At 46.0% G+C, this 17,138-nt stretch overlaps 1 protein-coding gene and 1 long non-coding RNA gene across 4 annotated transcripts in view; one reads left to right on the plus strand and one right to left on the minus strand.

Annotated features, from left to right (window-relative positions):
• The window catches only part of LOC121586793 (eyes absent homolog 3-like), a 46,733-nt gene extending 34,943 nt beyond the window's left edge, over positions 1-11,790 (plus strand). For 2 of the 3 annotated variants that reach the window (XM_041903785.1, XM_041903786.1), the window contains exons 11-18: positions 15-98; positions 362-451; positions 684-742; positions 1,042-1,193; positions 9,139-9,262; positions 9,409-9,530; positions 9,899-9,999; positions 11,615-11,790. In XM_041903785.1, coding sequence (XP_041759719.1) covers positions 15-98; positions 362-451; positions 684-742; positions 1,042-1,193; positions 9,139-9,262; positions 9,409-9,530; positions 9,899-9,999; positions 11,615-11,695 — 813 coding nt within the window. In that variant the 3' untranslated portion in view covers positions 11,696-11,790. The remainder of the gene's footprint in view (positions 1-14; positions 99-361; positions 452-683; positions 743-1,041; positions 1,194-9,138; positions 9,263-9,408; positions 9,531-9,898; positions 10,000-11,614) is intronic. The other variant, XM_041903787.1, reaches the window with a different exon arrangement.
• LOC123492882 lies at positions 7,874-9,089 on the minus strand. Its single transcript, XR_006661912.1, has 3 exons — positions 9,065-9,089; positions 8,287-8,427; positions 7,874-7,971 (listed from the first exon to the last, which is right to left on the minus strand). It is a non-coding gene; the product is annotated as an uncharacterized LOC123492882 (long non-coding RNA).
• Positions 11,791-17,138: the final 5,348 nt, after the last annotated feature.

Genomic DNA, 17,138 nt, shown 5'->3' on the forward strand with positions numbered 1-17,138 from the left:
CTCCTCTCTTTCAGCGAATCTTTCTATGGGATCTGGATGAAACCATCATCATTTTCCACTCTCTGCTCACTGGGTCCTTCTCTCAGAAGTTTGGCAAGGTAGGTCAAAATCATACTGGATATATTTTGAGCCATCATGTTATTCAAGGCAGTATATTAAGATTTTATTTGTAGATTAAAGATGATCAGATGGCTTTCCGTTGACGCTAACCTCCATATCTCCTCTGTATTTGGGGCTGTGCAGGACCCCAGCCTCTGTACCGACATCTGTTATAATAGAGATGAATTTCTCTATTGATATGCGATCAGATTTATATTGCTATGAGTATAAACCTCTGTCCTGTCCTGTTGGGGTTGTGTAGGACTCGGGCACTGTGCTGAACCTGGGTCTTCAGATGGAGGAGCTGATCTTTGAGCTTGCAGACACACATCTCTTCTTCAATGACCTGGAGGTAGCTGCAGTCCCTGACTACTCACTGTCTTTCTCAATGAGCTAACGGTCAGAAGAGGCTAAGCACGTGGCAACTAGGCGACTGTACACGTCGAATGAAGTTCTAAAGCTGTTGCCGTTAGATTAGCCGTTGTTGGTGCGAGTTAAGGACTGTGTCAATGAGAGCATGTTGGATTGAATGGAGACCATTTTCGACTAACGGGTTGACACCCCCCTTCCTTTTCTATTCTTAGGAGTGTGATCAGGTCCATGTTGAAGACGTAGCCTCTGACGACAACGGACAGGATCTGAGGTATGTCTGTGATGCTACTGTAACCAACCAAGACATTCAGATACCCTCCTTTGTTCAGTGGTCACATACAAACCTCTCTGTATTATGATGATAGTCGAATTGAATAATGCTTTTATGTCCACCAGCAAACACAGGAGTCCCTACTTTCCTTACTAGACACATACAAAACATCTCTCTCTCTCCTAACTAGCCACATCTCTCTCTCTCCTAACTAGCCACATCTCTCTCTCTCCTAACTAGCCACATCTCTCTCTCTCTCTCTCTCTCTCTCTCTCTCTCTCTCTAATTCCTCCTCTCAGCGCCTACAACTTCCTGGCGGATGGCTTCAACGGCCCCAGTGGTGGAGGGGTCACCACTGGAGTCCAGGGTGGGGTGGAGTGGATGAGGAAACTGGCCTTCCGTTACCGCCGCCTAAAGGAGATCTATAACAGACACAAAGGGAACGTAGGAGGTGAGATGCGTGTCAACTGTATTTGTGTTCAAATTCTGACTAATCACCTGACTGGGGCTTGCAGGGAAACGCTTATGGCACGATGTCCACAGTCCTCACGAATTACATTTAAATAGTTGCTGCAATGTTTATCTACTTTGTGACTATTTGAGATGTTAAAGTTAGCAGATAATGTGTTCTTCAAATTAAAAAAACATGCACCTCTTTATGCTTTTGCCTGCCATCATATTTCCTAGAAGAGTATTCTTGTTGGTGAAGGAATAACATTCTTGAATTAGTTCCATACTGGAATCTACAATCTATCCAGACATTTTTCTAGTAGTCAAATCCTGATTATTATTATTTTTTTACCAGGTAAGTTGACTGAGAGCACATTCTCATTTACAGCAACGACCTGGGGAATAGTTACAGGGGAGAGGAGGGGGGATGAATGAGCCAATTGGGAAGCTGGGGATGATTAGGTGGCCATGATGTGATGAGATTGGGAATTTAGCCAGGACACCAGGGTTAACACCATGGGATCTTTAGTGACCACAGAGAGTCATCTGTCCCATCCGAAATACGGCACCTTACACAGGGCAATGTCCCCAATCACTGCCCTGGGGAATTGGGGGATATATATATACACTGCTCAAAAAAATAAAGGGAACACTTAAACAACACAATGTAACTCCAAGTCAATCACACTTCTGTGAAATCAAACTGTCCACTTAGGAAGCAACACTGATTGACAATACATTTCACATGCTGTTGTGCAAATGGAATAGACAACAGGTGGAAATTATAGGCAATTAGCAAGACACCCCCAATAAAGGACTGGTTTTGCAGGTGGTGACCAAAGACCACTTCTCAGTTCCTATGCTTCCTGGCTGATGTTTTGGTCACTTTTGAATGCTGGCGGTGCTTTCACTCTAGTGGTAGCATGAGACGGAGTCTACAACCCACACAAGTGGCTCAGGTAGTGCAGCTCATCCAGGATGGCACATCAATGCGAGCTGTGGCAAGAAGGTTTGCTGTGTCTGTCAGCGTAGTGTCCAGAGCATGGAGGCGCTACCAGGAGACAGGCCAGTACATCAAGAGACGTGGAGGAGGCCGTAGGAGGGCACCAACCCAGCAGCAGGACTGCTACCTCCGCCTTTGTGCAAGGAGGAGCAGGAGGAGCACTGCCAGAGCCCTGCAAAATGACCTCCAGCAGGCCACAAATGTGCATGTGTCTGCTCAAACGGTCAGAAACAGACTCCATGAGGGTGGTATGAGGGCCCGACGTCCACAGGTGGGGGTTGTGCTTACAGCCTAACACCGTGCAGGACGTTTGGCATTTGCCAGAGAACACCAACATTGGCAAATTCGCCACTGGCGCCCTGTGCTCTTCACAGATGAAAGCAGGTTCACACTGAGCACATGTGACAGACGTGACAGAGTCTGGAGACGCTGTGGAGAACATTCTGCTGCCTGCAACTCGGTATTGAGTGTTGCAACTGAGGACAGACGATTTTTACGCGCTTCAGCACTCGGCGGTCCCGTTCTGTGAGCTTGTGTGGCCTACCACTTCGCAGCTAAGCCTCCAGCAAGACCGGTTTGGCGGTGGGTCAGTCATGGTGTGGGGTGGCATTTCTTTGGGGGGCCGCACAGCCCTCCATGTGCTCGCCAGAGGTAGCCTGACTGCCATTAGGCACCGAGATGAGATCCTCAGACCCCTTGTGAGACCATATGCTGGTGCGGTTGGCCCTGGGTTCCTCCTAATGCAAGACAATGCTAGACCTCATGTGGCTGGAGTGTGTCAGCAGTTCCTGCAAGAGGAAGGCATTGATGCTATGGACTGGCCCGCCCGTTCCCCAGACCTGAATCCAATTGAGCACATCTGGGACATCATGTCTCGCTCCATCCACCAACGCCACGTTGCACCACAGACTGTCCAGGAGTTGGCGGATGCTTTAGTCCAGGTCTGGGAGGAGATCCCTCAGGAGACCATCCGCCACCTCATCAGGAGCATGCCCAGGCATTGTAGGGAGATCATACAGGCACGTGGAGGCCACACACACTACTGAGCCTCATTTTGACTTGTTTTAAGGACATTACATCAAAGTTGGATCACCCTGTAGTGTGGTTTTCCACTTTAATTTTGAGGGTGACTCCAAATCCAGACCTCCATGGGTTGATAAATTTGATTTCCATTGATAATTTTTGTGTGATTTTGTTGTCAGCACATTCAACTATGTAAAGAAAAAAGTATTTAATAAGATTATTTCATTCATTCAGATCTAGGATGTGTTATTTTAGTGTTCCCTTTATTTTTTTGAGCAGTGTGTGTATATATATATATATATGGGAGACCAGATGCTGGATGGGAGACCAGATGCTGCTGGAAGTGGTGTTGGAGGGCCAGTTGGAGGCACTCTTTCCTCTGGTCCCCCATATATACATATATATATATACATACACAGTGGGGGAAAAAAGTATTTAGTCAGCCACCAATTGTGCAAGTTCTCCCACTTAAAAAGATGAGAGAGGCCTGTAATTTTCATCACAGGTACACGTCAACTATGACAGACAAATTGAGGAGAAAAAATCCAGAAAATCACATTGTAGGATTTTTAATGAATTTATTAGCAAATTATGGTGGAAAATAAGTATTTGGTCACCTACAAACAGGCAAGATTTCTGGCTCTCACAGACCTGTAACTTCTTCTTTAAGAGGCTTCTCTGTCCTCCACTCATTACCTGTATTAATGGCACCTGTTTGAACTTGTTATCAGTATAAAAGACACCTGTCCACAACCTCAAACAGTCACACTCCAAACTCCACTATGGCCAAGACCAAAGAGCTGTCAAAGGACACCAGAAACAAAATTGTAGACCTGCACCAGGCTGGGAAGACTGAATCTGCAATAGGTAAGCAGCTTGGTTTGAAGAAATCAACTGTGGGAGCAATTATTAGGAAATGGAAGACATACAAGACCACTGATAATCTCCCTCGATCTGGGGCTCCACACAAGATCTCACCCCGTGGGGTCAAAATGATCACAAGAACGGTGAGCAAAATCCCAGACCCACACGGGGGACCTAGTGAATGACCTGCAGAGAGCTGGGACCAAAGTAACAAAGCCTACCATCAGTAACACACTACGCCGCCAGGGACTCAAATCATGCAGTGCCAGACGTGTCCCCCTGCTTAAGCCAGTACATGTCCGGGCCCGTCTGAAGTTTGCTAGAGTGCATTTGAATGATCCAGAAGAGGATTGGGAGAATGTCATATGGTCAGATGAAACCAAAATAGAACTTTTTGGTAAAAACTCAACTCGTCGTGTTTGGAGGACAAAGAATGCTGAGTTGCATCCAAAGAACACCATACCTACTGTGAAGCATGGGGGTGGAAACATCATGCTTTGGGGCTATTTTTCTGCAAAGGGACCAGGACGACTGATCCGTGTAAAGGAAAGAATGAATGGGGCCATGTATCGTGAGATTTTGAGTGAAAACCTCCTTCTATCAGCAAGGGCATTGAAGATGAAACGTGGCTGGGTCTTTCAGCATGACAATGATCCCAAACACACCGCCCGGGCAACGAAGGAGTGGCTTCGTATCTCAACAGATCTCAACCCCATAGAAAATCTTTGGAGGGAGTTGAAAGTCCGTGTTGCCAAGCGACAGCCCCAAAACATAATTGCTCTAGAGGAGATCTGCATGGAGGAATGGGCCAAAATACCAGCAACAGTGTGTGAAAACCTTGTGAAGACTTACAGAAAACGTTTGACCTGTGTCATTGCCAACAAAGGGTATATAACAAAGTATTGAGAAACTTTTGTTATTGACCAAATACTTATTTTCCACCATAATTTGCAAATAAATTCATTAAAAATCCTACAATGTGATTTTCTGGATTTTTTTTCCTCATTTTGTCTGTCATAGTTGACGTGTACCTATGATGAAAATTACAGGCCTCTCTCATCTTTTTAAGTGGGAGAACTTGCACAATTGGTGGCTGACTAAATACTTTTTTCCCCCACTGTATATATATATATATATATACATACATACACTGCTCAAAAAAATAAAGGGAACACTAAAATACGCTAGTGTATATATATAATTTTTGGGGGGACCAGAGGAAAGAGTGCATCCAACTGGCCCTTCAACACCACTTCCAGCAGCATCTGGTCTCCCATCCAAGGACCGACCAGGACCCAGGGTGGTAAAAACAATTATAGAATGGGTGGTTCAAGCCCTGAATTCTGATTGGCTGAAAACATTTATTTGTACTGTTCTAATTACGTTGGTAACCAATTTAGAATAGCAGTAAGTTACCTCAGGGGTTTGTGGTATATGGCCAATATACACTACATGACCAAAAGTATGTGGACACCTGCTTGTCGAACATCTCATTCCAAAATCATGGGCATTAATATGGAGTTGGTCCCCCCTTTGCTGCTATAACAGCCTCCACTCTTCTGGGAAGGCTTTCCACTAGATGTTGGAACATTGCTACGGGGACTTGCTTCCATTCAGCCACAAGAGCATTAGTGAGGTCGGGCACTGATGTTGGGTGATTAGGCCTGGCTTGCAGTCGGCGTTCCAATTCATCCCAAAGGTGTTCGATGGGGTTGAGGTCAGGGCTCTGTGCAGGCCAGTCATGTTCTTCCACACCGATTTCAACAAACCATTTTTGTATGGACCTCGCTTTGTGCACAGGGGCATTCTCATGCTGAAACAGGAAAGGGCCTTCCTCAAACTGTTGCCACAAAGTTGGAAGCACAGCATCATCTAGAATGTAATTGTATGCTGTAGCATTAAGGTTTCCCTTCACTGGAACTAAGGGGCCTAGCCCGAACCATGAAAAACAGCCCCAGACCATTATTCCTCCTCCACCAAACTTTACAGTTGGCACTATGCATTGGGGCAGGTAGCATTCTCCTGGCATCTACCATACCCATATTCGTCCGTCGGACTGCCAGATGGCAAAGTGTGATTCATCACTCCAGAGAACGTGTTTCCACTGCTCCAGAGTCCAATGACGGCGAGCTTTACACCACTCCAGCTGACGCTTGGCATTGCGTATGGTGATCTTAGGCTTGTGTGCAGCTGCTTGGCCATGGAAACCCATTTCATGAAGCTCCCGACGAACAGCATTTAATGTGCTGACGTTGCTTCCAGAGGCAGTTTGGAACTCGGTATTGAGTGTTGCAACTGAGGACAGACAATTTTTACGCGCTTCAGCACTCGGCGGTCCCGTTCTGTGAACTTTTGTGTCCTACCACTTTGCGGCTGAGCCGTTGTTGTTCCTAGACGTTTCCACTTTACAATAACAGCACTTACAGTTGACCGGGGCAGCTCTACAAGGGCAGAAATATGATGAACTGACTTGTTGGAAAGGTGGCATCCTATGACTGGGCCAAGTTGAAAGTCACTGAGCTCTTCAGTAAGGCCATTCTACTGCCAATGTTTGTCCATGGCGATTGCATGGCTGTGTGCTCGATTACTATTTTTTATAAAAAAAATTGTGGCTGAAATAGCAGAATCCACTAATTTGAAGGGGTGTCCACATACACGGCTAAGGGCTGTATCCAGGCACTCTGCGTTGCGTCGTGCGTCTCCTCGATCTTCCAGGCGTGCTGTGGTAGTAACACCTCTAACCTCTCTCCTCCAGGCCTGCTGTGGTAGTAACACTTCTAACCTCTAACCTCTCTCCTCCAGGCCTGCTGTGGTAGTAACACCTCTAACCTCTAACCTCTCTCCTCCAGGCCTGCTGTGGTAGTAACACCTCTAACCTCTAACCTCTCTCCTCCAGGCCTGCTGTGGTAGTAACACCTCTAACCTCTAACCTCTCTCCTCCAGGCCTGCTGTGGTAGTAACACCTCTAACCTCTAACCTCTCTCCTCCAGGCCTGCTGTGGTAGTAACACCTCTAACCTCTAACCTCTCTCCTCCAGGCCTGCTGTGGTAGTAACACCTCTAACCTCTAACCTCTCTCCTCCAGGCCTGCTGTGGTAGTAACACCTCTAACCTCTGTCCTCCAGGCCTGCTGTGGTAGTAACACCTCTAACCTCTAACCTCTCTCCTCCAGGCCTGCTGTGGTAGTAACACCTCTAACCTCTAACCTCTCTCCTCCAGGCCTGCTGTGGTAGTAACACCTCTAACCTCTAACCTCTCTCCTCCAGGCCTGCTGTGGTAGTAACACCTCTAACCTCTAACCTCTCTCCTCCAGGCCTGCTGTGGTAGTAACACCTCTAACCTCTAACCTCTCTCCTCCAGGCCTGCTGTGGTAGTAACACCTCTAACCTCTGTCCTCCAGGCCTGCTGTGGTAGTAACACCTCTAACCTCTAACCTCTCTCCTCCAGGCCTGCTGTGGTAGTAACACCTCTAACCTCTAACCTCTCTCCTCCAGGCCTGCTGTGGTAGTAACACCTCTAACCTCTGTCCTCCAGGCCTGCTGTGGTAGTAACACCTCTAACCTCTAACCTCTCTCCTCCAGACCTGCTGTGGTAGTAACACCTCTAACCTCTAACCTCTCTCCTCCAGGCCTGCTGTGGTAGTAACACCTCTAACCTCTAACCTCTCTCCTCCAGGCCTGCTGTGGTAGTAACACCTCTAACCTCTCTCCTCCAGGCCTGCTGTGGTAGTAACACCTCTAACCTCTAACCTCTAACCTCTCTCCTCCAGGCCTGCTGTGGTAGTAACACCTCTAACCTCTAACCTCTCTCCTCCAGGCCTGCTGTGGTAGTAACACCTCTAACCTCTAACCTCTCTCCTCCAGGCCTGCTGTGGTAGTAACACCTCTAACCTCTGTCCTCCAGGCCTGCTGTGGTAGTAACACCTCTAACCTCTAACCTCTCTCCTCCAGGCCTGCTGTGGCAGTAACACCTCTAACCTCTAACCTCTCTCCTCCAGGCCTGCTGTGGTAGTAACACCTCTAACCTCTCTCCTCCAGACCTGCTGTGGTAGTAACACCTCTAACCTCTAACCTCTCTCCTCCAGGCCTGCTGTGGTAGTAACACCTCTAACCTCTAACCTCTCTCCTCCAGGCCTGCTGTGGTAGTAACACCTCTAACCTCTCTCCTCCAGGCCTGCTGTGGTAGTAACACCTCTAACCTCTAACCTCTAACCTCTCTCCTCCAGGCCTGCTGTGGTAGTAACACCTCTAACCTCTAACCTCTGTCCTCCAGGCCTGCTGTGGTAGTAACACCTCTAACCTCTAACCTCTCTCCTCCAGGCCTGCTGTGGTAGTAACACCTCTAACCTCTCTCCTCCAGGCCTGCTGTGGTACCAACACCTCTAACCTCTCTCCTCCAGGCCTGCTGTGGTAGTAACACCTCTAACCTCTAACCTCTAACCTCTCTCCTCCAGGCCTGCTGTGGTAGTAACACCTCTAACCTCTCTCCTCCAGGCCTGCTGTGGTAGTAACACCTCTAACCTCTAACCTCTCTCCTCCAGGCCTGCTGTGGTAGTAACACCTCTAACCTCTAACCTCTCTCCTCCAGGCCTGCTGTGGTAGTAACACCTCTAACCTCTAACCTCTCTCCTCCAGGCCTGCTGTGGTAGTAACACCTCTAACCTCTAACCTCTCTCCTCCAGGCCTGCTGTGGTAGTAACACCTCTAACCTCTAACCTCTCTCCTCCAGGCCTGCTGTGGTAGTAACACCTCTAACCTCTAACCTCTAACCTCTCTCCTCCAGGCCTGCTGTGGTAGTAACACCTCTAACCTCTAACCTCTCTCCTCCAGGCCTGCTGTGGTAGTAACACCTCTAACCTCTAACCTCTCTCCTCCAGGCCTGCTGTGGTAGTAACACCTCTAACCTCTCTCCTCCAGGCCTGCTGTGGTAGTAACACCTCTAACCTCTAACCTCTCTCCTCCAGGCCTGCTGTGGTAGTAACACCTCTAACCTCTCTCCTCCAGGCCTGCTGTGGTAGTAACACCTCTAACCTCTAACCTCTAACCTCTGTCCTCCAGGCCTGCTGAGTCCCATGAAGAGGGAGCTTCTCCTCCAGCTGCAGTCTGAGATGGAGAATATGACAGACGCCTGGCTCAGCACGGCACTCAAATCCTTGCTGCTCATCCAGTCCAGGTCAGCACAGTGAGTTGGACATTTAGAGAGTGTACTCTCATCTTACAGTTTTTAACTAGATGGTTTTATTTAGGTCAGACCGTGTGTATATATAGTAGTGGAGTTTTTTTGTGTGTCTTTGCTCTCTTCTGACGTGTCCGTGTGGGTGTCCACAGGGGTAAGTGTATGAATGTCCTGGTGACGACCACCCAGCTCGTACCTGCTCTGGCCAAGGTGTTGCTCTACGGTCTGGGGGACGTCTTCCCCATAGAGAACATCTATAGTGCCACCAAGATCGGTAAACCAAACCACTCACACACGCACGGCACGGCACACACTGACCTCAACATGTGTTTTACTTAGCTTTTGGGTTTAAAGGGATGCTTTGGGATTTTGGCAATGTGGCCCTTTATCTACTAGCACGCTAGCTGATACCATAGACTTCCAGTCATTGCGCTAACACTAATTAGCATTGGCTCGCAAAACTACCTCTAACTTCCTTCGTACTGGACACAGAGACACATAAAAGATGGTATCGACAAGTTCATCTGACTCTGGGGAAGTAGATAAAGGACCTCCTTGCCAAAATTTGAAAGATTTGTATTTGATCCAAGTTGGATGAAATTGATTAACTCCAGAGTTGCTTTTCCTGTGGTCTTTCCGTAGGGAAAGAGAGCTGCTTTGAGCGCATCGTGTCTCGCTTTGGGAAGAATGTGACCTATGTGGTGATAGGAGACAGCCGTGATGAGGAATTGGCAGCCAAACAGGTAGGCTTAGTGCAGTATGTGCATTTGGGAAACACTTTTAGGGTTGCACGTACGATCAAAGCATTTTGGCAAGTTATTAAGACTGAACCAAACAGCCGGGAGTAATTATTCGGTGTTGCATACAGTATGTCAAGTACTTCTGCTGTTCACCAAGGCCCCGATTCTGACTTAGGAAATTAGGCCTTGCTTCCGCATGCCTTTTCCACGCACTTCTCAGTAGTTGGTATTCAGACTTACCTTATGAAGGCGCGTATCAGGCTTTGCAGGTGTGGTTCCCTTTGCGCGCGATGAATAAATGTAAAATCGACCGCTGAAAACCATCCCACTTGCTGGCCAACAGATTTTCTCGTGGAGTTTTCATTCAATAGGGTTTTCAGTACAATTATCTTAAGCCAGCCCTTTAAAAATCGGTGCACCTACAGGGATCAATGAAAGAAAGACATCTATGCATCTTGGTCTCTGTTTCAGCACCAACTGGTAGATTTAAAAACACTCTGATCTGGTAGATTATTTAGGCACATTTCAGGGTTTGAAAGTATGTATGAATCATAAAACAAACTGGTTTGGAGAGCCTTGACGCACAAAATATATTGATGAATTAAAAATAGTGGTTTGATTCAATCCATGAACTACTGGAAGGTGGATTATTGTAGAACAATAATCCTATAAATTGACCCTAATTCTCGCTTATCGTGGAACTGTTCTGACAACGGTCCAGTCATCATGAACCAGGCTCCAGGTTTAAACTGATACGTGTGGTCTGAGTTCCATAACGATTCAAATAGGCTACATGTCCCATTATTATTGCACAACATTAGCCTAATATGATCCACTAATGCAAGCGACCCTCAGTAACAACTACACAGACGTGACAGAGGAAGGAAAGGTACACGGAATGGAAATGACGCAAAATGTAAACTACAAATTTAAAACTAATACTAAAGTGACAGTTATACATATATGTGGGTATTACTGACGGTGGCTCCTTATAGTGGCTAATATTTAACATGATACAAATGGTAAAATAAAAACGGAGAAAAGCCCGGGCATAATTAAAACATTGTAATGCGCATACATCAGCTAGGTAGGTTCAGCCCTATAGAGGCCTATAGCTTGGGTGTCCAAATTTAATCCACGCAAATTATGAGCGCACACAATTCAAATTCTGAGTAACGACACAGCTATTTATAGCCTATATAAAACAAAGTAGATGCTTTTTCCACTCGGAAACGGCAGGTTCGCTCGACCTTATTCATGGTTTCCTCGTGCATGAAGGTGGTGGAATTATAATGGAATGAAGTTCCAGGTCAGAATACAGTGTATCTGTAGACACGCCTCCGCCACACCTTCATGTATTAGATCTCCACCCTGAAGGAATAGTGGGTGAATAGCATCCTATTCTGATGCTTAAGTTCCAGGTCAGAATACGCTTAGAGAGAAAAGTGCATAAAAAAGGAATTACGTTCCATTTATGCGCGATTTAATTCGGGTCGGAATCGGGGCCCAAGTACTTCTGCTATTCACCACTTACACTCAGCACTGCAGTAAATAAGTCTTGGAGTATTGATTAGACTCTGGTGGTTTCTCATGACGTCTCCCTGCTCGGTCTTTGCAGCACAACATGCCTTTCTGGCGCATCACCACCCACGGGGACCTGGTGTCCCTCCATCAAGCCCTGGAACTAGACTTCCTGTAGAGCGGAAGGAGTGGGGGTTAGACACAAAGGGAAACTTGGTCCACAGACACCAACCGACCAACAGACACAGACCAACCGACAGACACAGACCGACCGACCAACAGACTGACACACAGACACAGACCAACCGACAGACACAGACCAACCGACACCGACCGACCGACACACAGACACAGACCAACCGACAGACTGACACAGAGACAGACCAACCGACAGACCGACACAGGTTAGACACAAAGGGAAACTTGGTCGACAGACACCGACCGACCGACACACAGACCGACACAGACACAGACCAACCGACCAACAGACTGACACACAGACACAGACCAACCGACAGACTGACACAGAGACAGACCAACCGACAGACCGACACAGGTTAGACACAAAGGGAAACTTGGTCGACAGACACCGACCGATACACAGACACCGACCGACCGACAGACACTGACAGACAGACAAACACCGGCTACTTAGGAATGACCTTCTGGATGTTACCTTTCCACTAGTTCACTAACGGTACTGACGTGTTCTCCATAGAGACCTCCGCTGTCCTGACCTCTCCACTGTGTCACAGACTTCAACAGCCTAACGGACTTCTGTGGTCTTTTTACATAACAAACTGATGTGTGGTCAGAAGGACTCAATGAAGACCCTAACTAACCTGTATTCCACTGCATGATATTAAGGACGCCAGGTTGCTGTGTAGTTCAGCGTAAGACGAGCCAAACCAGGCCTTTCTATCAATTTAATTTAAGAAGCCAAGGATGGGCCTTCGAAAACAATGTGCATCTTCTTCAGCATGATGCTGATGTGAACGTGTGTACATGTATACATAACCTTTAGAAGAAACCTCTCCTTGGGATAACTTGTTCCTCAGAGCACAGCCGTACGTGTCCTTGAATTCCTGCAAAGAGACTTAACTTGACAGTGAGCATTTAAAAGCAGTTGGAAGGGAATAGCAAATCGCACAATGCAATCACGTTATGTTAGATACAGTGGAATTGTTATCTGTTATTGTGTTGGACCAAGAAGTCACCTGAGGTTTGCCTGGCCAAGGTGATCCCAATTTCCTCACAACGTGACAGAAATATTTGCATCACAAAGATCAACTGTTGTCATTGATCAATGGAAATGTTTCTAGGTCTCTGTTGTAGAATCAATCTCTAGTTGATTTTCCTCCATTTGAATCGTGAGGGTCAGACAAAACCCCATTATTTTATAGTGCTGGTTACCATAGTGCTGGTTACCATAGTGGTGGTTACCATAGTGCTGGTTACCATAGTGCTGGTTACCATAGTGCTGGTTACCATAGTGGTGGTGTATTGGGGAATCACCTCTAAATGTGCTAATGATTGTGCAGCACCGCAGCCCAGAAGATACCGCCACTGTCTGTGTGCAGTGTAGTCAGTCTACCCTTGTCATTATACACATTGGAAAACACCAGGAATGACTGTGCAATACATTTCTGCTCGGGGGAATGCCTGTTAACTAACTAGCCTGTATTTCAAGGGACATTTTGTTGCTGCATGTAGCTGGTCAAGAGGTGGTTCGAGGGTAGATATTATTGATCCCTGGTCCATGTGAGATATACGACTGAACAATACTGAGCCTAAAAGGAGATGATCATTTTGACACACACTTGCAGCTTGACCATTAAGAATGTTTTCTTTGTGTATTTGTTTGAGTGTCTGTGCATACGTATACTGTGCCTTTCTAACCATCAATGTTATATATACATGCGTCATCTCTACAGGAAATGCTTACGATGTGTTAAACGCATGATCAAACATGGTTGTCGTCTTTATTTTACTACGCCTACCTTTTTTATACTTGTCGTTAATCTGCTGAAACCTTTTATTTTTAACCATCGGTAACTTTTATTTTTAACCGTCGGTAACACGGAAATGGTTACTATGTGAATGTCATTTTCCCCTTTTACAGTTTTTAGTGTAATTCTTTTTTTGATTGTTTTGCAGACGCATAAATGTTACAGCTGAAACACTCAAGACGAGTCACAGCTTTGCCCACTAAATCAGAGCATCCTTCTCCTTTCCACTAAATCGGAGCATCCTTCTCCTTTGTTGAAAACGAGTCACAGCTTTGTCCACTAAATCGGAGCATCCTTCTCCTTTGTTGAAAACGAGTCACAGCTTTGTCCGCTAAATCAGAGCATCCTGCTCCTTTGTTGAAAACGAGTCACAGCTTTGTCCACTAAGTCAGAGCATCCTTCTCCTTTGTTGAAAACGAGTCACAGCTTTGTCCACTAAATCGGAGCATCCTTCTCCTTTGTTGAAAACGAGTCACAGCTTTGTCCACTAAATCAGAGCATCCTGCTCCTTTGTTGAAAACGAGTCACAGCTTTGTCCACTAAGTCAGAGCATCCTTCTCCTTTGTTGAAAACGAGTCACAGCTTTGCCCACTAAGTCAGAGCATCCTTCTCCTTGTTGAAAACTTAATCCCTGCTGTCACCACCTTAAGTGTTGATTATTTTAGCATTTTTTTGAGTCGCTGTCTTGTTTTCACTGCTTAGACAATCACATCTCAACCATGCACATGTATAAAGGAGAGGTTACAGTATGTTTGTCCGAAACAGTACATGTTTCTACCTAATGGAGTTGAGAGAATGTAAGCATTGTAAAAATGATGAATTAGATCCCCTTGGAATGAAAGGTTGTCCTGGACATGGAATTTTGTGAGGTTGACAGACAGACCGGTGTCTTTAATTGACTGACTGCACATTCATATTACGGTCTGTTTCCACACGTTTATTTTGTCAGAGATGTGAATATAAAAAAATCAGCCAATCCTGATCCTCCGACCTACATCTTGAATATCTTACGTCATGGAAATCAATCTACCACAACCAAAAACATTGTCATCATTGTGCTGATCACATCTCTAGTGTTGCTTTTCACCCTTTTTGGTTGGTATGATTTAGTTTTTTTGTTGTCATGGAAGGTGTTTACAGTGCATTTATTTCTATCAGTGATGGTTTCTGTTTTAAAGTACTCTGTTGCTAATAAAGAGTATGATTCTGGATTTTTTTTTTTTTTTTACTTATTAGTCGGGGATGGGACTGTTTTATGCATCCCTTTGATTTGTGTTCAAGGCCAAGAACTATGTACCATTTATATGCTCTTAACAAACCGTTTGTTGAAGTGCATTTTGACCAGTCTGTGTTGGCTGTCATGTAGAAATGTTTAGTTTTTCTGTTGTAATAATTCAACTGTCGAATGCTATGAAGGTACATAGCTTTGTACGGATACATCTGGCTCAACTTGATCATGTACTTTGTAGGGATATATCTGGCTCAAATTAAGACGTTGAAACTTACACTATATATACAAAAGTATGTGGACACCCCTTCAAATTAGTGGATTCTGCTATTCCAGCCACACCCGTTGCTGACAGGTGTATAAAATCGAGCACACAGCCATGCAATCTCCATAGACAAACATTGGCAGTAGAATGGCCTTACTGGAGAGCTCAGTGACTTTCAACGTGGCACCGTCATAGGATGCCACCTTTCCAACAAGTCAGTTTGTCAAATTTCTGCCCTGGTAGAGCTGCCCCGGTCAACTGTAAGTGCTGTTATTGTGAAGTGGAAACGTCTAGGAGCAACAACGGCTCAGCCGAGACCGCCGAGTGCTGAAGCGTGTAAAAACCGTGTCCTTGGTTGCAATACTTACTACCGGGGGACACAAACACCATATTAATGCCCATGATTTTGGAATGAGATGTTCGACGAGCAGGTGTCCACATACTTTCGGTCATGTGGTGTATAACTGACTCATGTGTTTTCCCACCCCACTTTTCTGTATGGGACCGGAACACTGTTGAAGGCCCAATAAGGTTGTCCTGTGTACATTAACAATACTCATGGTAGTGTAAATACAAATAAAAGTACTTTGAAAGGTGCCTGGTTTCATTGTCAGTGTTTTAGTGCATGCATACATAATTTACAGCAGAATGTAACAATAAAACAAAAATACTGTACGTCGTCTAACTTTAGACTTCAGAACCTCGCCAGCAGCTGTAGGGGAAAAGTACCTTTGGGAAAGAAAGAATATAACTTGGTCCATCCGTGATGGAAATGTGCCTTTGGCATCACTGTACAAAAAGGATCACATTCGCATCACACACATGAAAATCAGGCAGTCCAGAACACTGCAGTCGTGGTCAAAAGTTTTGAGAATGACACAAATACTAATTTTCACAAAGTCTGCTGCCTCAGTTTTGATGATGGCAATTTGCATATACTCCAGAGTGTCATGAAGAGAGATCAGATTAATTGCAAAGTCCCTCTTTGCCATGAAAATGAACTTAATCCCCAAAAAACATTTCCACTGCATTTCAGCCCTGCCACAAAAGGACCAGCTGCCATCATGTCAGTGAATCTCTCGTTAACACAGGTGAGAGTGTTGACGAGGACAAGGCTGGAGATCACTCTGCCATGCTGATTGAGTTAGAATAACAGACTGGAAGCTTTAAAAGGAGGGTGGTGCTTGAAATCATTGTTCTTCCTCTGTTAACCATGGTTACCTGCAAGGAAACACGTGCCGTCATCATTGCTTTGCACAAAAAGGGCTTCACAGGCAAGGATATTGCTGCTAGTAAGATTGCACCTAAATCAACCAATTATCGGATCATCAAGAACTTCAAGGAGAGAGGTTCAATTGTTGTGAAGAAGGCGTCAGGGCGCCCAAGAAAGTCCAGCAAGTGCCAGGACCGTCTTCTAAAGTTGATTCAGCTGTGGGATCGAGGCACCACCAGTGCAGAGCTTGCTCAGGAATGGCAGCAGGCAGGTGTGAGTGCATCTGCACGCACAGTGAGGCAAATACTTTTGGAGGATGGCCTGGTGTCAAGAAGGGCAGCGAGGAAGCCCCTTCTCTCCAGGAAAAACATCAGGGACAGACTGATATTCTGCAAAAGGTACAGGGATTGGACTGCTGAGGACTGGGGTAAAGTCATTTTCTCTGATGAATCCCCTGTCCGATTGTTTGGGGCATCCGGAAAACACCTTGTCCGGAGAAGACAAGGTGAGCGCTACCATCACTCCTGTGTCATGCCAACAGTAAAGCATCCTGAGACCATTCATGTGTGGGGTTGCTTCTCAGCCAAGGGAGTGGGCTCACTCATAATTTGGCCTAAGAACACAGCCATGAATAAAGAATGGTACCAACACATCCTCCGAGAGCAACTTCTCCCAACCATCCAAGAACAGTTTGGTGACGACCAATGCCTTTTCCAGCATGATGGAGCACCTTGCCATAAGGCAAAAGTGTTAAGTGGCTCGGGGAACAAAACATCGAAATGTTGGGTCCATGGCCAGGAAACTCCACAGATCTTAATCCCATTGAGAATTTGTGGCCAATCCTGTGCATTGATTATGCAAGAATGGGCTGCCATCAGTCAGGATGTGGCCCAGAAGTTAATTGAC

The sequence above is a fragment of the Coregonus clupeaformis genome, chromosome 17 (genome assembly GCF_020615455.1).
Source record: "Coregonus clupeaformis isolate EN_2021a chromosome 17, ASM2061545v1, whole genome shotgun sequence".
Lineage (NCBI taxonomy): Eukaryota > Metazoa > Chordata > Actinopteri > Salmoniformes > Salmonidae > Coregonus > Coregonus clupeaformis.